Source organism: Haliaeetus albicilla, chromosome 4 (assembly GCF_947461875.1).
Source record: "Haliaeetus albicilla chromosome 4, bHalAlb1.1, whole genome shotgun sequence".
Lineage (NCBI taxonomy): Eukaryota > Metazoa > Chordata > Aves > Accipitriformes > Accipitridae > Haliaeetus > Haliaeetus albicilla.
In genome coordinates this window covers 22,514,495-22,539,522 of record NC_091486.1, presented here as the reverse complement: position 1 = coordinate 22,539,522, position 25,028 = coordinate 22,514,495, and the positions used below count along the sequence as shown (strand labels likewise).

The 25,028-nt window shown below is 41.7% G+C and overlaps 1 protein-coding gene across 2 annotated transcripts in view; it reads right to left on the bottom strand.

Annotated features, from left to right (window-relative positions):
* The window catches only part of CERS6 (ceramide synthase 6), a 134,880-nt gene that overhangs the window by 87,853 nt on the left and 21,999 nt on the right, over positions 1-25,028 (bottom strand). For both annotated transcript variants that reach the window (XM_069781316.1, XM_069781314.1), the window contains exons 2-3: positions 3,342-3,447; positions 706-836 (exon numbers count right to left, since the gene is read on the bottom strand). In XM_069781316.1, coding sequence (XP_069637417.1) covers positions 706-836; positions 3,342-3,447 — 237 coding nt within the window. The remainder of the gene's footprint in view (positions 1-705; positions 837-3,341; positions 3,448-25,028) is intronic.

Below are 25,028 nucleotides of genomic sequence, written 5' to 3'. Positions count from 1 at the left end.
GAATTCAATGCCTATCAGTCTTCCTTTAAGAAAAACATGTAAATATTAAGTAGATTTAATTTTCCATGCTCTTTCAATGCAGATTAAGTATTAATATGTTACATCCAGCTGGCATGGAAATGTAACTCAGATACTAAAAACAATGGAGTCCAATTAGAAAATGACCTTTATATAGATAACCAGTTTGAAAAGCAGCTGAGTGCTGGGAAAGATTCCTTAAAAGTAAACCCTGGCAGGTGAAAAATAACTTCCTAAACAAAGTGTAGGAACCTTTAGCTTCTCAGAGTTCAGTGCACCCAGGGAAATGGGCTAGTAAAGGGGACAAGCCTGGGATGAGAAAAAACAAAGAAAGGGTTTAACAACCCAACTGGCTTTTATCTTTACTCCTCCATCTCAGATCTCTGTCAGGTTGTATAGCTAAAGGTTGTGCTGTTAAGACAGCTTCCCACCCTAACACCAGGCAATTTGTCTGAAAGGGTCAGGCTGGCACCCTGACAGTAAGAATCACAACCACCTGATTTCTGAAAGCACACAAAAAGTACAATCTGACTCCAGGAGAAAGGAAATTGTTTTTCTCATTCAAGAAGTTACATTCTATCAATTTGAATAATTTTCTACCTGTCTACAAAAATACACATGAAGAACAAAGGGGAAAACTCATGAGGACACAGGCTCAACAAGACTAAAGAGAACACGCATCCTTACATGCTCTCACAGAACTTTGTAAGAGTGCTGGGCTTTTCCTGGTTGCGTCTTTGTCGAAACCAGCGTTGAATGCTGCGTACATCCCAGTCCAGCTGCTTGGAGAGGCCCTCCAGCCTCTTCTCATCTGGATGCTACAGAACAGAGAAGGATAAAAATTGTTTCTTTGCCCAACTGCAGTAAGTCCACTTTAAATTTACAACCACCGTAATTGCCTCTTGATGTCTTAGAGGCTGCCTGTCAAACACATGGATACATAGAAATAAAATCACTTTCACAGAAATCTCTGCTGGCAGATCCACATCAAAATACGTTTACAGTAACTATTATTAATCTAGAAGGACATATGCTGTAATATTGCATGCAGGTTATTACTAATAAGAAAGTTAAAGGGGAAAATTGGATGAAAACTTGCTTGAAACTTGAAAGTGATGATAAATAGAGATAAAATGCCACGCATTTCTCGAGCAGTGGGGCTTACAAACACCCCCTGCCAGCCACATGCTATGCCTGTTCCACCCTCCTGTATCAGGATCTTTGTCCTATCAACTGTTGCAGTAGTGGAGACTATTTGACTGACATGGAAAGAAGATATATCCCATGTTTGTGCATATTAATGTTAAAAAATGAGGTCATTAAACAAAGTGACAACTTCTAAAGGAAAATCACCTTGACCACAGGGAGAGAGAATTTTTTTCTGTAAAATTAGCTACACACAATTATTCTCCAAAGCAGCAAATGTGGAACTCTCATTTCATTAGAGCAGCTGCAAGATGGTGCAGAGGTAAGGCAAAAGCAAAATGAGTCTGTCCTCAATTTGACTACTATACGGAGAAGAGGAGTACAGGCCATGTTTCTAATCATGCAGCAAATCTACCTGTACAGTACTGCATGAGGACTATTTATATATTTCTCCTGATCCCATTCTTTTTTAAAGAAACAGAAAAAGCTTTTGGACAATTTGTTTTCTGGAGCTTTAGCTTTATTTCTGCAAGCCACTTACATACATTGAATGAGATGCAAGAGCTGCCACGATAAAGACTTTTTTAAATGTTGCAAGAGGTAAAACAGCAAAGCTTCTATCAGGCTGAAATTTCATCTATCAGCCTCTAGGAAAAGACATGAAGGAAAGGGATAGGAAAGGATGAGACAAGGGAAGTATTTGCCATCCATCTCAAAAAAAAATAAAAAAAAGTTTTTTTAGTCAACCAAAGTAGCCACTAGTTTTTCAATGGAAGGTTAAGAAAAGCCATTCTCTGTCACTTTAGAGAAATCAAATGACTGATGCAGCTCATGGGAGTTTGACCAGAGAGAACTGCTGCACATAACTCAAAAAAGACGGCTAGCTAAATCAGACAGTTTCTCTGAGAGCAGCTACTAGAAGCCCTACCAAACTCTTGCAGGAAAGTAGATACTTTCCTTTGGAGCTCTTCCCACTTGTCTCCATGTACTGGGTGCTGGCAGCGGTGTGTGCCAGCTCATACCATGGCTCACAGGCACTAGTTAGATTACTTCACACCCTCAGGCCCTGTGTTGGACTAGCAGATACTGCAAGGTAAAATTTAAAAAAAAAAAAAAAAAAAAAATCATCCCATTCTTCCTCCAGCTGAGTCTGGGCAAGAGCACATGTGCTGCAGCTTTTAGAAACAAGGTATGTGTGATTCCCTCCCTGAAAACAGGACAAAAACCACACCAAGTGCCATGGTGATCTTGGGAGACGGTAGGACACACAAGCAAGACAGATCCACGGCATATGGTGCTGTCCCTGACACTGAACCCAATTTTGCCCTCTATGACCCTAATACACTCTGAAGTTTAGGCTGATGCCTTTGCTGTGGCATGCCTAGCTGCAGCCTGGAGCCGAGGTGGGACTGAGAAGTTCCTGCAGCACAGTGACTTTGTCCTTCAGGCCTCCACAGGCCTTTCTGCTACAAAGCAGCTGACCACTGAGGTCTTCAGGAGATGCTAAAGGACACCTGCTCACTGCTACAGGAAAGCTCAGAGTGCTTCAAAAGCACGGACAGGAGGACATAGGGGTTTAGTTGAGATGTCATACAGTGAGAGCTGTAGAGACAGAGACATAAGTGGTAGGGGAAAAACTTGTATTGTACAAAAAAAAAAAAAAATCTGTAAGCTCTAAAACATTATTCAGTCAGTTCCCCCCACTTTTCTAGCTGTGGACATTGAAGGACATTCATCACAATGTAAACAGCTGGGACACCAGCAAGCCACCAGCGTCCTGTGTTTAGGCAGTTCCCCTAGAAGGAGTAGCTTTGAAGTTTCATGGAAAACACAGTAAGGCCAATCTTACTGGCTCACAATTTGCTCTTTTTTCAAAAAACCTGATGATTTTGTGGAAATTTCTAAAAGACAAGAAGCAAAAAGAAGTAGGTGGCCATATGGCACCTACAAAGTGTTTCTGTAACAATTTTTTTTGATTAAAAGCTTACAGGAGACGTCACGAAGGGATCCACAACTGCACAAGCTGGCATGCCAATGACAACCTTGACATTTGCATGTTCTGATTTTAGCTGTAAAAATGTAGCACTGCGTTTAGCAGTTAGCTTTGTTTTGTTCAAACATAGTTTATAGTGCCATATCCCACTTTATAAGGTAAATATTTTTTTAAAATACTCTACCTTTGTAATAGCTGTGAAAACTTTTTCCAGGATAGCATTAGGTTGAGCTTTCTGTGGTCCGTTGGCTTGGACTTTAAGGCCTAAGGCACAAGGTTTAGCAATGAACCTGTGAGAAACAGAAGAATGAAAAAAGAAAACAAGTTAAATCCTTCAGTTATTTACTTCATTACTGTTATTAATCAATGACATGTGGTAAATGCACAAACATTATAACCCTGCCAACAAAAACAATACTTAGCCTTACAGCTCAAATGCAAGCTCATACAGGCAATTACATCGCAAAATAAGTAACATCACTTTGAAGGATGAAAGGAACTCCATGGAGCACATGAAACAAAGGATTTTCCTTCATGTTGTGAAAAAAAAAGGATAGAACAAAAGCACAAGAGGAATGCCTCCTAGAGAAGCACCAACTAATGAAAGCAGGGCAGCTTGCAGAGATGAGGAGCACATAATATTCTCCTCCAAACAGAGCCTTTTTCATAAATCAGTTACTGCCTCAGGACTCCTTTTGCACAGTGGATATTCAAACAAAGTCATTAAAGGCAGCAAGCACTTAAGCTGCCCAGTCAATACAATTTTCTAAACCATAAAGTTTAAATGGTGTTGAGCCATGCCTCAAAGACTTTGCTCTTCCTTCAAACTCTTCTGCTAAAATACGAAGCTGTTACAGATCCAAACACCAATCCATAAGTTCATGCAGTTTATAAACTGGGTGTCTCAGATACATTTTAGAGATTAATTACATAGCTTACATTACATACATTCAAAGACCACCATTCCACTCACTGAAAGCTAAATTATTTGTAACTATGAGTCCAACTCTGGAACCCCATGAAAGCTACAAAGTCTGTATAGGAATCACATTCATATATGAAGAGTATGAACTTCTGCCATCTTTGAGCTATGTAACTCTCAATTTCACTTTAAGTGAAGACTTCCGTTTCCTAAGACTTCATTTGCCAGCAGGGACCAAAACAACATACTCCATAGTTAAGAAGTAGTTCCACGTTTATCCAGTTGAATGACCACAAGCTCTTAAGAATCATGGAATTCTTATCCACAAGCAACCCCCATTTTAAACACTGTTTTGAGCTACAACTGCTGTTTCTGCTATGTTTAAGACCACACAGCTGACTAAAGAGAATTAAGTCCTAAGCAATGTTACAGTGCTTACAGCAATAGCATTTGGTAAAGAAAGATGGGTGATGAAAACCCACCTTGTTTTCCTTGTTTTTCCAAGGAAAAATTCTTGACACATTGATACCATTCCCATATGAAATTCAATTCTAATAGCCTGAAATCATTTTGGTGACTATTTGTGAGAGGGGTGAGAAGTCATATATCCAAAGACACATGCAGTGTGTCAGCAAACTCACTATTTGATCCTTGTATAACAGGGAAAAAAGACTCCATCACCTTATTAGACTCTGTAAAAAGTTTGGTTGCAATCTGGATCGGCTGCAGATTGCAACCATGCTGCTAGCTCCACAGCATCAACCAAATCAATGGCACTGTAGCACTGTAAATTCCCCGCTTTAGGGTTAACAGCTTGGATGATACCAGTTTCACTGCTGAGCTCGAGAAGAAAGCAGTTTTCCACTCATGAAACAGAAGCATATAAGCTCTGTATATGTTGTATGTAAATACAGTGTAATCTAGCTACACTGGAGACTTGTACATTACTTAAAGTATAAGGTGACAAAAGAAGAAGAAATAATTGTATTCTCTAGTCCAACATTGACGTAACTAAACCAGTGCTGGCCATTGCTGTTAGCTGATAGCCAAAAAGGTAGCTGAAGAAGCTAACAAAATGCTCATAGAGTTTGATTTCAGAAATTTACTTTTATAATTTTAAGGAGTTGTAAAACACTTCTAGCCATGTAACAGAGGGGCTGAGAATCTTAGCATCCATGTCCATGGTTTGTACTAAAAAGCTGACCCCCCCCCCCCCAAAAATTCCAGTCTTTGCTATTCAAACAGTTTCCTGAAGAGAAAGCAATAGAGTCAAGCCTAGGTAAGACAGTAAAGGGGATGTCAAGCAATGTTCAAGCTAATTTTACAAAGCCCTACAAGGAAACACAAGTAGAGACAGGGCAGAGGAGTGCTGTAGGTAGAATAAAAGCAAATAAATGAAAGACAACTTCTTCATCAGCTTCATGCATTCAGAGAGGAACCCAAGCTCAGCCTTCACCATCAACAGCAAGAGCAAGAAACTCACTAAATAAGCACAAAAATAAAAATTGCTTCAGATGGATTTTCTGGGCACTGGCAAAGTCAGTCTCCTCTGAAGTAAGACTTGATTTGGGTTTTTTTGTTTGTCAGTTTGGAGGGTGTGGGGTTTTGTTTGGTTGGGTTTTTGGTGGTTGTGTGGGGTTTTTTGGGGGGAGGGAGGTGTTGGTTTGGGGTTTTTTGTTGGTTTTTTTTTGTTTGGGTTTTTTTTGTTTTGTTTTGTTTTACACACATACATCTTTCAACTTCTGTTCTGCTTTTCTCCTGCTGAGTGAAGTAATGAGATAGCCATGATATAACTCCAACAGAAAGGCAGGTCCCTAAACATTCTTATTTAAAAGAAAAAAAAATTAATTCGGTAAAGTCAAAAGCAGATTAAAAAGCCCCAGTTAGAAAAATTCCACAAGGAGCAATTCCAACAAGCATCATGCTGAGCTGATCTTCATTTAAATCTAAGCAAACCAGCTGGGTTTGCTTAAATGCTATTCCTAAAATGACATATCTTGCTAATGAACAGCCTAGATAAATCCAGGACAAAGCACAGATACAGCATTTGTGTAGATTTTAAAAAAAGAAGAGAATTGTAATATTGATGTTATACCCGTGACCTAAAATGAAACACATTTTCTGCTTCAATCTGCTACTTTCTAAACAGGACCATAAATTTTTCTTCCTTTGCTGCTTATGTTTTTCACATGCACCGGAGGAATGGGCACGTGACCAGAACAAGGGTCCACAAGGACAGCAAAGCACAGTAAGTATGTGTGCAGGGTACACTGCTGCAAGACACAGGATGATCTTGGCCAGCTATGTCAGGGAGGAAGGGACATGGAAAGCTTCAAAAAAACCACAAAGGTCTCTCTCCTGATATGCTCTTGTGGTCTTTCTCCACTTTTGAAAAAAAAGCTTTAAAAAAATCCCCTCAAGGGATTGTTAATTCCTATTAGGACACTCAAGGGAAAGAAAGCATTTTTAACAGAAACATTTTACATGTCTTCAATACTGAGCAGGTCTGACCACCAATTCAAGTGTGCGGGAGCCATGTCCATGTGATTACCTTTGGTGGAACTGGTAAAATTTAAGTGATATTTTTTACTTTTCATAAAAAACCTTAACAAATTCAAGCTATACTTTGTAGTATAAAAATTGCTTTTCAAGGTTAAGATAGAATTTAAAAATAGAATTTAATCAATAGGATCCCAAATGCCACACCAGGTACCATAAAAAGCATCGTTAACATAATTCTCACCAACAGTTTTCCATAATAATTTAAATAGATCCATAAGTAAACAAAACAATTAATGTTTGATACATATACAAACTATGAGCATTTTGCCAAATGTTGCACTTCTTAAAAGCACTATTCATTTTTTCCATTTCTGCTAACACTGTGGTATTCAATTCCCTAAGCAGTCTGACTGAAGCCCATGGGACTATTTATCACATAAGGTACTGCAATTAAGAGTGAAGAACTATTGTGAAAGAGTAAGAAGAGCAGAATTGAATATATTGCCAGCTTTTCTCTTTAAAACACGTAAATCTGAACAAATGCCACACTAATAACTCTTTTTCAATGGATTCCAGTACAGCTGACTTGAAAGCTGGTATTCAATTACACAGAAATTAAAGGACAAGCATTTTTTGCCCAATGCAGCCCCATCTATTCTGGAACTAAAAGTGAAAGACCAACATAAACAAGGGAATTAAACTCAGAATTCAAGAACCTTTTTAAAGGCAGCTTCCTCATTCACAGACTAAAGCCACATTTAAAAACAAAACCAACCCAAAAAGCCCACAGCCAGCTAGTTCAGGTAATGTCTGCAGAGCATCGGAGTTGAAAGCACTCAGCCTTTGCAGGCCCATAAATACTGCACCATCTGCCTGAAGAAGACAAGCATTTCCGAGTGTCCTGTACCCCTAAAGGCAGGCGCTGGTTTGCATTTTGGATCCTGCCTGTTTTTCTCAAATTGATTATTTACAACAGTGACAGCAAGGCCTTATACTCCACCCCAAACTCAGAAATCAGTTTTTCTCTAGCAAGGGGTCAAGAAACCCTTTGCAAAATGATCTCTCACCTCTCCTAGAGCATAAAAAAACCCCACCATTTCACCAGAAGTATGTAAATTTGATCAAGAACAAGTACCATGTGGGTTTCCCACTTGCCCTTTAACAAATGCCAACTAGACAAAGACAGCCACTATTACAACAGATGAGTAAGTAGAAAAAGGAGAAGTAAAAAACCAAACAACCCCCCCCCCCAAAAAACAAAGCCAAAAAAACCCCCTAAAAATTAACTTTGCCCTGATGGAAGAAGATAAATGCCAGTTGGCCACCACTTGCTCTTTGCAGTGATCGCAGTGGGCACAGTGCTCCTTAGAGGGAGATGAGGATCCCACCTGGCCATCAACCCCGGGGGGAGATGAAACCCCAAACCCACAGCCTCTTCAGAAGCCATTGCCACCACTCCACACTAGACATATAATTCCTCACACTCAGAAAATTACAGCTTAAAAATATGCTGGCTCTACTTCCTGGGCACTCCACACCCTGTAAAAGTTTCTCTTTAGAAATACAAACAGATCACATCTGTCATGAGCACAAATCATCCTGGACACATCAACTGGAAATATAACTGCAGTATCACTGATAAAATAACCTCTAATAAAAGAGTAAGGAAAATGCCCCCACTGGCTCACAGAGCTCTTTCTGTTTTCCTTCACTGGCTATTTGAACCTTACTAATTAATTACCATGTAACCTTTTTAGTTTACTGCTTTTCGTCTTGACAAATTACATCGTTTTAATCCCAGAATTAACTAGAAATGTTAGCATTGACCCTCATAATCCTCGGAGGCTGATGTACATTAGCACTAGCAAAGTCTGCATTGAATAAATATTTTTTTTTTTCAAAGTATCACGAGGGAGGAGGAAAAAAAGTAAAAAGATCTTCTTTATTTGTGATTCTCTGGATTTTACTACAAATCAAACAGCCCTATTTGCAACATGTATCTTTGCCCTGAATTTTGTCAGAAACTAATATATAGCAACTCTGTAGTCATCTGGGACACTGGAAATATGCCTGTAGGGCCTTGCTATACCACGTGAACGTAGTGTTTCCATACCAGCAGGTTATCTGCCATTTCTGAGCTGACCACAGTGGCTACCCTTTAGCAAAACCACGTTTGACAGTTTCTCAGCAGCTTTGAAGACGCTCAAACCACCACAGAGCCCACAACAGGTAAAGAGGGATTACAGGTTTTTTAAACAGCCTAAAAGATCTGCAAGAATTAAGGCTTTCCAAACAGGGCCACAAAAAAAAAAAAAACCAAAACCAAAAGCCAAAACACCACAAACCCCAAAACAAACCATTAAGCTAACAGGGCTAATGAATATTTGATTCATGTAATTAAATATGCTTTTTTTTAAAAAAAAAGTATGAGGAGATATAAAGAAAATACTCAACGGTTCGTTCTTAACTTTCAATTTAAGAAATATCAGTCTTAAAATAATTGACAATGTTAGCTAGCAAGTGATACATGTTAACCAGTTCAAAGCAGGTTTGGTTTCCTTCCCATGCCCTTTGAAGTGATAAAATTGTACTACTTTGCAATGCCTATTTGTCAAATGTTTCTGCTTTATTTAGAAACTTGCTTCATTTCACCAAAATCCTCTCTAGAACAAGACAGCAAGAATCCAGAAATTGAAAACCATAAACCTTTCTCCATTTTTACTGAGGTAAAAAATGCAAAAGAAAGGGGGGCGGGGCAGAAACCAAAACAAAAAAACAACCAAAACCGATCTCAACAACTCTCTCCCCCCACAAGCTGATAAGAAAGGGGCCCAGGAATGGGGAAGCAATAGACTGAATAACAAAAAAGTCTGCTATAGATTCCCCCCACTGCGGGAGGATAACAACTTACTATCTGATCCTTGATTTTATTATACTGTCTTAATATAGTCTGCAATAAAGGCTATTGAACTCATGTCCAATTATTTTTACAAAAGGATAAGGACAAGATTATCCATTCAAGAGAACCCCAATCAAGACAAAGTTTTTTGATGTAGATGAAAAAGGGTGGTTTACACTTCCGCATTTAAAAGTGGCATATCTAAAATAAGTCACCATCACAAGGGATGGAGCTGCAAGAAGTCTTACTAGGCCCCGAACCCAGGAATAACTGCCAACAAAATAAGCTTAGATTATTTTTTTATTATTTATGGACTTCCCCCATCAGATTTAATAAGCTGTCCTGCCATTCACATGCAATATGTTTTAAATGTTATTGTACATCAGGAAGGTTTCTGAAATTTGTTAAATTTTTCATTTAAAACTTTCAAACTATGTGCACTGAGACAAGTGACCTCTCTGCTCCTTGACCTTGAAACCTCTCCCAAAGATTGCAAGCAAAAATTGAATTTGTTTCAGTTTCTGCCCCATTACTGTCATTTCTTAGTTTTGCATCAACCTTCTTGTTCCTCCTGAGTCTTGTTAAAGCAATGACTTTTTCTATCTAGGTGTAACGCATTTTAATGGCTAACAGGCTCTGGAAAATCTTCCCACAAATTAGAAAACCCTTTTTCCTTTATGTGTTTCAAGCACAGAAAGCTTTTTCCTTCACTTAACTTGATTTCGTGGCCAACTTCAATATGGAAGCCCACTCACTTGGTGGCTTTCATCAGTGCAAGAGAGAAAAACTAAGCTAGGGCATATTTCACTTTTATTTTTTTAAATGTTTGTTCACCACAGCTTGAATCATTCCCTTTTGTCTTTCATTTTTATCAAAAGTAGGTCATATTGTGGACCAACAGGCAAGACTAATGGTCTCTTATTAGAGCCCAAAACTTAAGGAGCCCATCCATCCCCTGACCAACAATCCATCTTCTGGGAAGGTACCTCAGTCTGACACAAAGCATCTTCATAAAATCACCCTGGAGACTGCTCCTACATGATCTGTGCTGACATCAAAAATTTCATGAAGCCATCAGGCAGAACCCTGGCTACAAAGTCCCCATGAACACCGAGAATAGGCATTTTTGCTTTAGCCTTTCATGTCCACAAAGACATTTGAGTCAATTACTTGCCAGTGCACAATGAGAGTTTGAATCTCCCCTTCCTGAGCATGCTGAGCATGCATCTACATGGAGAAATTTGAGAAAACTACAGTCAACATGAAGTGTGCAGAGCATCTCTGAGTCATCTCCAAGTATAACGAACTCTAGTTTGAGCTAAGTGGTATACTCTGATTACATACATACAGCATCGCTGTGAACCTGGTAAAAACTCTCACTTGGATGCAGGCATAGTTCAAGTGGTGCTTGCATAAAAGACTGCTCATGTTGCTAATACCAGCCACCTGTGAGCTCCAAATTATGTCCATCAAATCTTCCCGTTTCCTATCAATGTATTTACAAATACCAGGGAGGGTAGTTACAACCAGCAAAAATTCCCCTCTGTGCTAAAGAGGTGCCCAAATCTGTTTTGAAGAGTCTGGGTCCCTTTTTGGAAGACTGATGGAGAACAAATTTTCCCAGCTTATCTACTTTATGGTCTCTAAACACAGATTGTTCCAGGAATTTATGATTACAATTGTCTGACTTGTTGAACATTGCTTGCTGGTTTTAAACAGAAACAATCTAAATTTGCTCTAACTACAAGGATGAGTGAAAGCAGAAGAGGCTTGTTTCTGAGCAGATGCTCAACAGATTTACTGCCATGACATACAAAAACAATTGCTGAATTTGTTTTATTATTTTTGTACGACTGACCTACTTAATTCAGAAGTTACTTGTATCACTAATTTAAAAAAGCAGAAAAATCTTAATAGTCCTAGGACAAATTCAGTAGATAAGACAAGAGTCTTATCTTCAGTATACCTATCCCAGCACTGATTTTGGCTTTATGTTTCCCAACACCTTCTGCTACAGAATGCCCACCAGCATGCAATGTCTGAAGCACAGGCAGGGGTCTTAACCCAGTTAACCTCATCCAGTAGCTATAGAGGAAAGTTAACTTCACTAAACTTTGTTGGGTGTGCTGGGAAATGGGTCACAACTCCTGCAATGAAACCTTTTCAAAGGTAAGAACCTGCCTGTTCAAGCAAGAAGCCCAGCACACAACTCAGTATGTCAGCAAGAGCCTTCTGCTGCTGAGCATCACAAGCGCTGCCTCAGAGGGCAGTGCACAGGAGAGCTCAGAGCCAACTTTTTCAGGGGGACCTATTCCCAACCCTCCTCAAATGACTTCAGAAAAGCACACATACACATGTGCCTTTCATCTGAGATGCTTTTCCTTCTCTTCTTTTTAGAGATGCATTAGCCATTATTTTCACACGAGCATCATTATCCCATACCTCCCATCAAATTATACAAACTAAGCACTATACTGTGGAACCCACGTGTGTTTAGAAAAAAACAGCTAAGCAGCTTGTGGGAGAATTCAGCTTACTGAACTAATGAGGTTTTGTCTTTCTCTGGCTCAAATTATTAGACAGCATTTACACTCACTAGAGGGGAAAAAAGATTGCTGGAGAATCAGTACTTTGGGGTTTGGGGTTTTTTTTCAAGGTTTTGAAAGTTTCTTGTTAATGTTTTGACCTGAGAAACCTTTCCAACAAGGAAACATGTTTCTGACCTCAGGATTTCTACAAAGTATTCTAAGTTTCATTAAAAGGCTTTAAAAAAACCCCTAAACCCCAAAACAACCAGCTGAAAAAACCCCAAACCAACCCGCACATCGATCACCAATGTCCTGCTACTTCTTAAACACAGAGCTGGGAAGCTATTTGAAATCCTTCCTAACAAAGGGCATTGCTCTTCCCTCATAATAAAAATCAAAGTACTCATCAAACTGACAGTAGAAAATGCATCTATTACAATACTTGGACCTCAGGGACCATGGCTGGAAGCAGCCTGCAGTGCCACTGAGGGCTGGTGAAACTAATGGTGTGGAACGAGAAACTGCTCATCTAAAATAAGGAAGTGCAATCCAATACTTTATTGAGTGCAGGTATTTGCTAGGATATAGCATCGGCAGAGTCCTAGAAGCCAGTGGTGGCAGAAGCCAATGCATCGCTACACATGGGCTCTATCGGGCTTGCTCCATCAGCTAGATACCCCTCTGGAATACCAGTCACGTGTACTCAAGTACCACCACAGCCCCTGTAATGCTACAGCACCACACCCATGCATTTTTCTGCCTTTTGACAGAAAACATTCTTTAATATCAAAGATGGGTATAAAAGGCAGGCTAAAGAATAGCACTACAACTGTAACACTTGATGCAATAGGAGTACTGACATGTACACACATTAGCTGTATAAAACTATCTCTGCTTGCAAGAGCAATGCTTCACCTTCAAAAAGATTTTAGTAATTTTTCAGCTGTGAAAAAAAGTGCCCTATAAATTCAGCATCAAGTGTTTTTTCATATTTTGGATGCTACGTAAGTGACAAATGGTTTTATACAGACCAGCTTTAGAGAAGAAAATTTGGTCACAGTAATCTGCTTGGGGGCAATAAGGGACCAAAGGGCTTCCGTCCATCCGTCCAGGAGTACTTTCACATAATAGAAAGTTTCACTTTACTCAACAGTCTGTGAAAGGTAGCTGTATTAAAAAAGGGATTCGGTAGTTGTATTTCAGCTTGCAGGCTTACCGGTTAGTGCAGTGCTAATGCACACCATTTTAAGTAAATAACTTATCCTCATCACTCAACAGCACTATTATGAAATGCTTTATCCTACAGAGCTACTCTTAAGGAACACAAGTGATATGACTGACCCATACCATTCAATTACTGTAAAACTGTTTCTTTTTTGCAGCTGGATTTCTCACATTTATATGGTCCTGCCTTTTTTGTTTTGACTGAACATACACGTCTAATTTACAATCTCCCCATTGCGCAAAGTTAAAAAGATCCCCTTTTTCCTGAGATTTTTTGTGATAACAAAAAACATGACCAGTAACATCTGTTTGGCTCGAGCTACCTTTGCACACTTGCTAGCTCCCATCACAAACTGCAGGCCAGACCCTGCTGATCACAGCCCCAATTCCAGCCACTGTTCACACATGCTGCTAAACTGTTTTGCCTCACTGATTAAAACCTATTTAATCCTTTTTCTCACAAGTGGAAAGGTTAGTAGGAGTCTCTCTCAAGTTGTAGGTCAGTTCATAACAGGACTGACTGGAGCAGAGGATGTTCAGCCACCGATAAGGGAATACCCCAGTGCAGCCCCTACCAGCAGTGCTCCAGTTGCTTGTCCAGTTAGTAAGTTACTAAGAAAATGAGATGCAAACAAGGCCAGCAGCTTACAAACAGAAGTAGCCATATTTTCCAAACATGGAAGCAATTTATTTTATTTTATTTTTAATATATGCATGCATAAAGTTATAAGCATTTTGGTTTCTCCTAAAACTCTGTAAGACCAAACACTGAAGTGGGGAGGAACTGCATGCTCTCCAGAATAGCAACAAGAACTCCACAAACGTAGAGAAAGGTCACAAACAAATATTTTTGCAGCCAGCTGCCTAATGCCTTCTTTCTTTGTAATGTCTAAAAATAAAAGAGTTTAGTCACTCTGTAACTTTCCAGGCGCAGATGAAGCAGAGGGAGAAGGGAACAGAAGAGGAGATGTACTCCAGTCCCCCCCACCTCTCACACACAGTGCCTCCTCTCAGCTGCCCTCCACCAGTATCACCACAGCTGTAGAAGGTATGGATGATACAGTGCTGAAGGTATCACTCTCACACTTTTTGCCCACAGTAAAATCAGGATACACGAGTCAGGGTCAGTGGTAAAATTCAGGTCTCCAAAATTCTAGCCTACTGCTAAAGGTCCGTGGAGATAAAAATATTCTCCCAACTTTTAAAAAGCTGCGCCTTAGGGACCTTCTAGACCAAAAAAGGCATCTTTGCACGCAGCAGTCCCCAAAGAGCTGCCCCTCCCTCCCCAAGCGAGCCGCAGAGCCCACGCAAACTTTTGATACTCTGTGGCAGAGCTTCCCACTGTAAATTCAGACTGTGCAAAGACAACCATCTCCCTTCATTTGGAATTTGTCACTTGCCAGTTTCATTTCTGGTCCCTTACTTCTTACACTGAGTAAAAATGAACAGTCAATCCCAATGTATCCTTTCCATGCCACTTCTGACCCTATAGATTTGTCTCCTACTCCACTCTGTCACCTCCTAAAATACAGAGCCGATAAGTCTCTTTATTGCAGCAAGTCTGGGACAACCAAAGCAATGAGCCAGTCATAAAACATCTACATATGAAAAGACACATGGCCCAAATGGGATTAAATGATGGACAGAGAAAAGGGCAGGAAGAAAGCACAGATGGAAAGGGAAGATCGACAATTTCATTTTTAAATTGCAGTAGGTCACCCTAATACAATGGCTCTGTTCTAACCCACCAGGCACTGCAGCATTACTTTATTTGGTCACATTGTCAGTACGTGAGCAAGGAAAAAAAAAAATATTGTGAGCAATACCTGTGTCTACATTAAAGCTGTAGCCAAGGCATACCATCATCCACCAGCCCCTTGGCACATACACACAATTTTAATGCAGCTCTGCTTCATTCACCAAGGCAGCTTCCAAGATGCAAAAAGAAGCTGCAGTTACCTGCCACTTGGACATGACCCAAAAGTTGCTAAGTGGCTCAGAGCAACTGTCTAAAGAAGTAAAAGCCTCAGCAATCATTTTGATAAATAACAACTCTGCCCACTAGAAAGCCAATGCTACTCCTCCAGGTTCCTCTGTGGTAGTTCTTAGCCTGGTCATTAAGTGATAGCTTATCTCATCAATGTCCTCTTACATTCCAATTTATTTTCCTTACTCTATTCTATTTACTACCAGGAGGCAAAATAATGAAGGATGTAGTTAAAAACCTGTAGGGATCACTCTAACAACAATCAGTCCATCTGATATTATTACAAAAGACTGTAGCAAGTCACAGAACAGAACTGGACAGCTCAGCAATCCCTTCCTGGAAAATATTAAAAGGTGTCTGAAACATTGAGAAATTATATTGTTCACCTAGAACAGGAACTCATTAAGTTACATCAAGTTAGCATGCATTTTTTGAAAGCAGAGAAGATAGAAGGTGCTATATATTCAATGGAACATTAAAAAAATATATAATTAAGTGCTCAAAATGTTTCAGTGCTTGTCTGGCTCAAGGATCCCACCCTACTGCCTTCCTCCATGGGTTCTGCAACCAGTCTCCCTGAGCAAGGGCAGGTGCTGCATGACTGGCCATGCCCAAACCTCTGCCTGTCTGCTACAAGTGTGCATTTGCACTTGAGCATATAGGCATGTCCTATTCCTGAACATTATCATCACACTACCTGGGAGAGGCACAAACTTCAGGTCTTGAAAGAAGAGGACACAGGCCACAAAGTATTTAAATATTTGTAAGCTTCCTCTTTGTCCCCTTGGCAGTTTGGCTCCTCCACTGCAGGTGGGCTATCATGGCATATGACAGAAAGGATTTAAATGTGCCTCATTCTTACTGACAAACCAGTACCTCTGGTGGAAATCCCTCCCTACATGTAGGGAAAACTTCTCCCTACATCAGAAGGTAGGATGTGTTTCAGGAACCTTCCTGCTCTGAGATGAAAGCTCACACAAAATCTTTCTTTTGGTGAAGACTGTTCCCTTTGAAGAGGGAGTAGGTCATGGATACCTCACAGTAGGATGGTTGTATTTCTGTAAGTACTTAGAATCATAGAAACGTAGAATCATTTAGGTTGGAAAAGACCTTCAAGATCATCGAGTCCAACCATCAACCATGCCCACTAAACCATGTTCTGGAGTGCCTCGTCTACACGCTTTTTTAATACCTCCAGGGATGGCGACTCAACCACTTCCCTGGGCAGCCTGTTCCAATACCTGACAACACTTTCAGTAAAGAAATTTTTCCTAATATCCAACCTAAACCTCCCCTGTTGCAACCTGAGGCCATTTCCTCTCGTCCTATCACTTGTTACTTGATAGAAGAGACCAGCACCCACCTCACTGCAACCTCCTTTCAGGTAGTTGTAGGGAGCGATAAGGTCTCCCCTCAGCCTCCTTTTCTCCAGGCTAAACAACCCCAGCTCCCTCAGCCGCTCCTCATAAGACCTGTGCTCCAGGCCCCTCACCAACTTGGTTGCCCTTCTCTGGACACGCTCCAGCACCTCAATGACTTTCCTGTAGTGAGGTGCCCAAAACTGAACACAGGACTCAAGGTGCGGCCTCACCAGTGCCGAGTACAGGGGAACGATCCCTTCCCTGCTCCTGCTGGCCACAACATTTCTGACGCAGGCCAGGATGCTGTTGGCCTTCTTGGCCACCTGGGCACACTGCTGGCTCATATTCAGCCAGCTGTCAACCAGCACCCCCAGGTCCTTTTCTGCCAGGCAGTTTTCCAGCCACTCTTCCCCAAGCCTGTAGCGCTGCATGGGGTTGCTGTGACCCAAGTGCAGGACCCGGCACTTGGCCTTGTTGAACCTCATACAACTGGCCTCAGCCCATCGATCCAGCCTGTCCAGATCCCTCTGTAGAGCCTTCCTACCCTCGAGCAGATCAACCCTCCCTCCCAACTTGGTGTCATCCGCAAACTTGCTGAGGGTGCACTTGATCCCCTCATCCAGATCATTGATAAAGATATTAAAGAGAACTGGCCCCAATACTGAGCCCTGGGGAACACCACTTGTGACCTGCCGCCAACTGGATTTAACTCCATTCACCACAACCCTCTGGGCTCGTCCGTCCAGCCAGTTTTTCACCCAGCAAAGAGCACACTTGTCTAAGCCATGAGACGCCAGCTTCTCAAGGAGTATGCTGTGAGAGACAGTGTCAAAGGCCTTGCTGAAGTCCAGGTAGACAACATCCACAGCCTTTCCCTCATCTGCTAGGTGGGTCACCTGGTCGTAGAAGGAGATCAGGTTGGTCAAGCAGGACCTGCCTTTCGTAAACCCATGCTGACTGGGCCTGATCCCCTGTTTGCCCTGCACATGCCATGTGAGCGCACTCAAGACGAACCGTTCCATAATCTTCCCCAGTACTGAGGTCAAGCTGACAGGCCTGTAGTTCCCCGGATCCTCCCTCCGACCCTTCTTGTAAATGGGTGTCACATTGGCAAGCCTCTAGTCCTCTGGGATCTCCCCTGTTGACCAGGATTGCTGATAGATGATGGAGAGTGGCTTGGCAAGCACATCCGCCAGCTCCCTCAGTACTCTTGGATGGATCCCGTCTGGTCCCATAGATTTGTGAGTGTCCAGACAGCGTAGTAGGTCACTAACTATTTCCTCCTGGATTATGGGGGGGTATATTCTGCTCTTCGTCCTGCCTTCCAGCTCAGGGGACAGAGTACCCTGAGGATAACTGGTCTCTCTATTAAAGACTGAGGCAAAGAAGGCATTAATTACCTCAGCCTTTTCCTCATCTTCGGTGGCAACGTTCCCTTCTGTATCCATTAAAGGACAGATGTTCTCCTTGGCTTTCTTTTTATTGTTAACGTATTTGTAAAAATATTTTTTGTTGTCCCTTACAATAGTGGCCAGATTGAGTTCTAGCTGAGCTTTTGCCCTTCTAATTTCCTCTTCCTCTACTTGAAATAGGGATGGTTGGTTTGACTTGGAGTTTAAGCTTTCATTCCAAGAGCTACATCACAAAATCATCAAACCTTTTCAGGGAACTTCAAGATGAACCTATTTTCATCCTGGCTGGCAGGTATTAGTCACACAAGATGATCACAATGGTATTAATTCACTGTAGTTTTTATATGTATGTGAGCACATGCATACATCTACACAGAAACACACATACATATATAAAGCATATATAATGGCACGTATAGGTATACGTTATATATGTGTATGTATACACAATCAAATTTCAGCATCAGTCTGACTACTCAACTACAAGAGTCAGAGCCTTATTTCTTTCCAAACACTTTGCACAAACTCAGAACAAAACCCTGTCCCTAACTGGTACAAAAATCTAGTTTCAGTTTATTTCTAATTAGTTTCCAATACAAAAAGATAACAGATACATGTAGATATTCAGGAAACCTATTTCTGAAGAAGCATGCAGCCTAACTACACAATAAATTGTTTTGCCTATTTTATCCTTACATTGAGATTACTTAAGAAGATAAGGACTGTTCAAAATTCACAGCTGGAATTTCCAGCTAGATTCAACTAAGCTGGGACAGGGAAGGCCCCCCCAAGCTGTCCCCACCTGCCCAGGCACAGCACTCTGAGCAGGGGCAGGCAGCTGAAGAGCTCAGGCTTCCTTACCCACACTTGTGCCACCCTGCCACCTTTACTGCAGCCACAGAAGCAGCAGATTACAGCTTCGAGAAACTGAAGACTACCCCTGCCCACCTCCCCAGAAAAGCATCAAGTTTTCAGCTGGATCAGCAACCCAATCCAACTCATTCCAGCAGAGCATCACTAAACTGAGACATAAGCAAACCCAAGTGTGAACTCTCTAGAAGCTCACATTAAGCCATCACAGGACCACATTCAGATTCTGCTTTGGAAACCTGACTTTAGTATTGTTGCGTCCCAAAGTTGGAGCGACTCAGGTTCGTGGATTTCCTTTGTCAGAATTAAGGTGAAACGACACCAGGGGAGTTCAAACAACAATCAACATTTATTCAACCTAGCTAACCTTGCCCAAGTACAAGTGAACTTATCAATATGAACCTTGCAACATGTCGTTAAGCCACTGTTTGAGAAGAGAAGGGAGGTGTAGAAAAAGAAATGGAAAAAGGAACATGAAATGTATCAGAAGGAGAGCCCTCCCATTGAGTCACGAGGTTCAGAGCAGATCCCCTTGCTTTCTGGACTCCTTCTCAAAGAGGAGCCCAGGGACGGCTAGATCCTCTCCTAGTCTCAGACTTGGTCAACAATTTATGTTTAAAAGGATGGGGGGGGGGAAGGGGGAGAGAGAGAAGAAAAGGGTTTCACCAGTCCTGGGTCCAGCTTTGGCCCAGCCAGTGTAGAGATCCAGTTCCGGAGGGCGCGCACTGAGAACTTGTTCTCCCTTCTTTTATAGCGTGTTAGTCGATGGTCTCAACATGCGCAGTCCCACTCCCGGGGTTCTCTGGAATCGGTTGGTGAGCTTTGCGGGGGGGTGGGTTCATTGCGGAGTTGCCTCTCTTTTTCTGCTGGCATGACCGCTTAAGATAGAAGTGCAGTCCCATCCTCTGTGGGGCCTCCTCCTCCAGGCACATATGCTGTGCTTCTTCTCCTGGTCACTTAATTTAAGGAACCGCGGCTTTGGAGAAGTGTGGTCCCATCCTCCGTGGGGCCCTCTCCTCCGGCCACATTGTCCTGTTCACAAAACTCCAGCATTTTTACAGAGGCTGTTTTCTCCACCAAAGTTCTTTAACGAATGTTTGAGACATTGACTATAATTTGTCAGACCGTCACAAGTATTTCTTAAAAAGTATTCTCTCCTGAGAAAAGGGATTTAAAAAGCATATTAGGATACCTAGAATTCAAAAGAATTATTATGAATTAGTTTTTTCTGAAAGAAGAGTTTCAGTAAGAGATTTGTAAAAATACCTATATGAATGCTTACACCTGAAACCTCAAAAACCAGCTCAGATGGACCCCTTTTGAGAAGTAGTTTCTACCTGCATTGTATGATAATTAAATACCATCCAGACTGATCAAAACATTCAACAAAGAAAAAAAAGCAACTAGTTCTCACTAGCTCCTGAGCCTCTTTGGGAAAGGCAGAGAGGCAATCTGGAAAGCAGCTGCAGCTTTGCATCCACAAGCACAGAGCACGCAGCCCTCCAGATGAGTTTACTGACCCTCTATGTGCCCCACCATCTATTGGGGAGCCATGGAAACTAGCACCTACTGGAGTGCAGGACATACTGCAGTGTTTGAAATGCAGAGCCTTTGTTTTCTGCCTTCCATACTGAGGCCTTCCCAAAGCAAAACCCGCCATTGCCGGGAAACCGGGAAACAATGAGTCTTGCACACAAAATGCTCATAACACAGCTGACATTGTACTCCTAATATGCGACAAACAATTAGTGATTGGACAAAGCAGCGCAAGAACAAATCCTATTAACAAATAACAGGATTTGCTAGTGGATCACCCAAATGCCACTTTGGAAATGACTCCCTGGGCTGCTGCAGCCAGAAACTGCAGCCAGGGAAGGGAGCCTTGTGGCACAACGTGGTGAGCCGGTGAGCCACACGCACAGCTACCAGCCAGCCATGGGAGCTCACCGCGTGAAAACAATGCTGGCACGCCAGTTTTGACAGCAGTTGAAAATGCTGCAGCATGTCTCAAACAAAAGAAGTAATCATCTCATATCTTGGGTATTTGTGAATCATTTACACCTTGGATCCATAAGCAAGTGTATTTTGTACATCAAAACACACAAAAAACTGTTAAAATCCTATTTTCTTTTAGCTCATTACAAGATTTTTGTCAGCAACTTCCACGCTCCAACTTCAAATGATCCCACAGAGGACAGCTCACTGAAATGTGATTCCCTTCTAGTATTGGTATGTAACTGCCCACTAGTATTGGTATGTAACTGCCCACTCCTACCAGCAAAGGGTTTAAAAAAAATAATAAAAATAATAATATATATATGTTTGGGTAGGTGGGTATTTGAGGGAGCCTGACACTGTAACATTGTCCCCCAGTGGTTGCTATTAGATGCCACAAGTATGAGATGGTAACACAAGAGGTGTCTCTTTTTCTATTAGAGTTTGAAAAAGGGAGGAGACAAATTCCCAGTGCTGAATACCAGGCAGAGCACTTACCTGCCCTGGCAGGTCACAAAATACTTGTAAGATAATAGTTAGTTAAAGCGTTTAAAGGCAAGTATTTGTTATACTTTGTATTTCTGTTTAGGGGTTCTATATGCCTTCTCATCTCCTTGGGATCATTAGAATTGTCTTGCTTATTTATTTGTTTTTAAACACACCACAGTGCATGCTATTTGGGATAAAATCAGCTTCTTCTGCACTCCATGACCACCATCACGTTACAGAGGAACTGGACCCTGCTCTGAATTGGTTTAGTACCTCCTATTAGAATATAAAACTAGAAACTAATAACCAAAATTGGGAACGCACATGAGGTATAATCATGCCATTATAGAAGGTTTTTACACAATTGTAGACCATGAGTTTTATTTTTCAAATGGGAATAAACATGGTTCCTAAGATTGGTCATCAAGTAGTTCTTATTTAGGAGCGTAACTAAAGAGTCAAAAGGAAAAACATTCTGCCTTTAAAATAAACTGTGACCAAGCAATGTGAGGGTGCGGCTTGAACAAAGCAGCAACATGGATACTGCTGAAAGCACAGGTTAACCTAGCCCAACCACCAAAACCCACCCAGGAGAACTTAGACACAAACATGCTGCCTTGTTGGAGATCCCCTCTTCCGTAGGTCTTTAGAGCTTGTCCCATTGCTCCAGGTACCGCAGTAAACTGAGCATCCTGATGTGCATGGAGAATTAGGAGACAGCTTGGTGGAAAAGCACAAAAGCTGTTTAGTATGGTATCTAGTACATTGGTCTGTCAACTCAAATGGAAGCGACAGCCAGTCTCTCACCCAGCTGGGTTAGAGATTAGCAGTGTCTAATATTGCTGCACTTGAACTGTGGAGTGCTGTAGGCTTAGCAAGAGGAGGAAGAAAGGAGGAGATGGAACAGAGCAGGGAAACACCTAGGTAGGAATCACTGCAGGAGTCATTTTGAAGACCCATACAGCCTGTTTGCCCAGGCAAATACAAGCATTTATAGCCCACCATGTGCACTCAGCCAGTGTGCTGCCAAGACCCTCACACTTCCCCATTGCATACACTCCAAAACATTCAGCATGCACATCAGTTAAGTATCTGCACACTGCTTGAACTGCGGCAAGGCTCTGCAAGTATTGAGAGCACTTGATAATTACCAACTTTACACAGAATTATAGATCAAACTGCCTTCCCTTGAGAACAAATTAGACATGACATCTATATCCAGGATACAGGAGGAAATATCACAGCCCAAGACCGTAGCTCGCTTAGAGTGGGACTGGAAATGTCAGGCCAGCAGATATAATGCCTCAGAAGGATACTCGGAGCAGCTCCTGCGAGTGGGCACCTCCTTTCAGCTCCTGGGCTGACAGTCACTTTCTTGACATACATGTCAGTCATTGTCCTCTAGAGAAATGTTACTGACACTGCCTGGCTCTCAAAGAGTGTGATTGCTGCCTCCACGCCCACAGCCAGGAACACAAAGAAAAGCAAAAGTCTTCAGAATACCCAGAACTACAGCATAATCACAAATTTTACTTTAGAAGAGGAAACAGTGACAAATTTACTCCACTGCAATATCAGCTTCTACCTACAGAGATACCTTTTCAGCTTCAGAAAGAAGCACTTGCAAAACCAAAGAGGGATGGAAGAAGGAGGGCTGGGGAATGCTGTTACCCCAAGGTCACAGCAGCATGCAGAAACTATTCTTTTCCAGGCCTAAAGCAGGTGAGTATTGTTGACTGACACATACAGGCCAACTAAAGAGAGACAATCTCTGAGGAATTCCCACGAAGCCTACAGAACCTTCCCTGGTCCAAGCACCACCTTTGCTTTGCTCTTTCCCCATCACTGCGCCCCCCCCCTTGCCAACTGAGAGCTGGAAACTCTTGCCCTCTTCAAGAGCCTCTCCAGCTGGCAAGACCCAACATCGGAGCCACAGCCAGTGCTATAGGGGACCAGAGATCACGAGTAAACAGTGAGAAACTGGAAAGCTGCATGAAGCTGTGCTCCAGCACCGCTAACTCCAGCACAATGAAAGAGAGCCTCATGGCAGGGCGGGTAGGAAGCCAAGGTGTAACCAGCAAGGATGTGTTTATGCAGTCTCCTGATGCAGTTCCAGCTACATCTCAAAGCAGCTTCAGAAACAGAAGTCAGTTCCCTGGCTTTCAGTTGGGCATGGTTTTCCTGTAGCATATGCAAGCGGTTCAGGAACAAAACCAGCTATTGAAGAACACAGAACAGCTAAAACCCTCGTTGCTCAACAACAGAGCCCTGTGCTTCAGTTAACAAATGGCTCTAGAAGGAAACCTCTCTGTGATCAAACGTCAGAAGACAAACATTATACACATACCTACTCAGCAATTGAATATTCCCCTTCAGATGTCTGTTGTAATGCTTATCCAGAGCATCTGGAGTGTCAAAGCACTGGGTCAGCCTATCATGAATCCCCAGGCTGCTAGAGTATTTAGTACTAATCCCTGGTCCTTCACTGCAAAGTAAGGGAAGAAAAATAAACAAACAAGCAAACCAAGCACAGGCCAGGACCACTTGATATAAACAGAAACAAGAAGACAAAACGATTAGCTTAGAGATGTTATCAAAAACTTAAAAAAAAAAAAAAAAAAAAAAAAGGTCTTTCAGACTTGTTTAGCTTTGTGTGCAAAGCAGCATCACAACTACTCCTGCACAAAGTGAAGACTGATTGTATTTCACACACTTTGTAATACTGCAGGCAGGATGAAAAACCAAGTGTGTAATGTCACACAGCTATCAAATACACAGAAAGGAAAACCATGGAGGGGCAGGGCAGAAAGCAGAAAACCCCACAGCAATCCAGCAGAAGTAGGTGCCTTCCCTTACTTCCTCACCATACATGCACATTTCCATGACACTATACAATGATGACAAAATTTTATGTTTTAACCCACCAAATTTGAACATTCAAAACAAATGCAGTTGTTCATGCAGGGAACAAAAATAAATAAATAAAAGCTCTTCTAAGGAGGCAGATTTATAACTGAATCTGTCTGCAGAGCCATGCAGATTGAAAAAACTAGGTCAAATCTTTTGCTAGTCAACCTCACTGCTATTCATCCCCAGCCCTCCTCCACTTTAGCTCTCAGTAGTCATTGAAGAAATCAATTAATGAGAATGCAACAGACCTGTCATGCAGGTCTCAAATTACTCCGGCCTTGTATGTATCAGGGGGGTCACCTATGCAACTACAGATGAAAGGGGAAAAAAAAAAAATCATTATAGTCTTTCCAGTTCACAAATCCTAATCCTAGAGCATATGTACTCAATGCTACTAGGGTCCATTAGCAGCCAAACAACAAAGCATGTTAAAAAATAAAAGGGGAGGGTGGGGGGCAAGAGGCAGACAAAGATAGGCTAGAAAGAGGCAAAAAAAAAGGAACTGCTGTGCTTTCGCTTTTGCTGTGCTTGCAGCAAAAACACTATAGCATCCGCTGCTTTTAATGACATCTTGCTAGTGTATTTTCTACAGCTCCGTGAGTGAACAGTTTTAGAAACCTCATAAATATCTCCATTTTGACACTAGATTTCCAAAGAGTAACTGTAATACTTGGGGTTTATATCTATTAGTCACCCTATGTATGTTTTAAATAATTATCTTTTAGGAAAAAAGGACTCACATACTGTAAATCATATATTCACTGTCATAAAG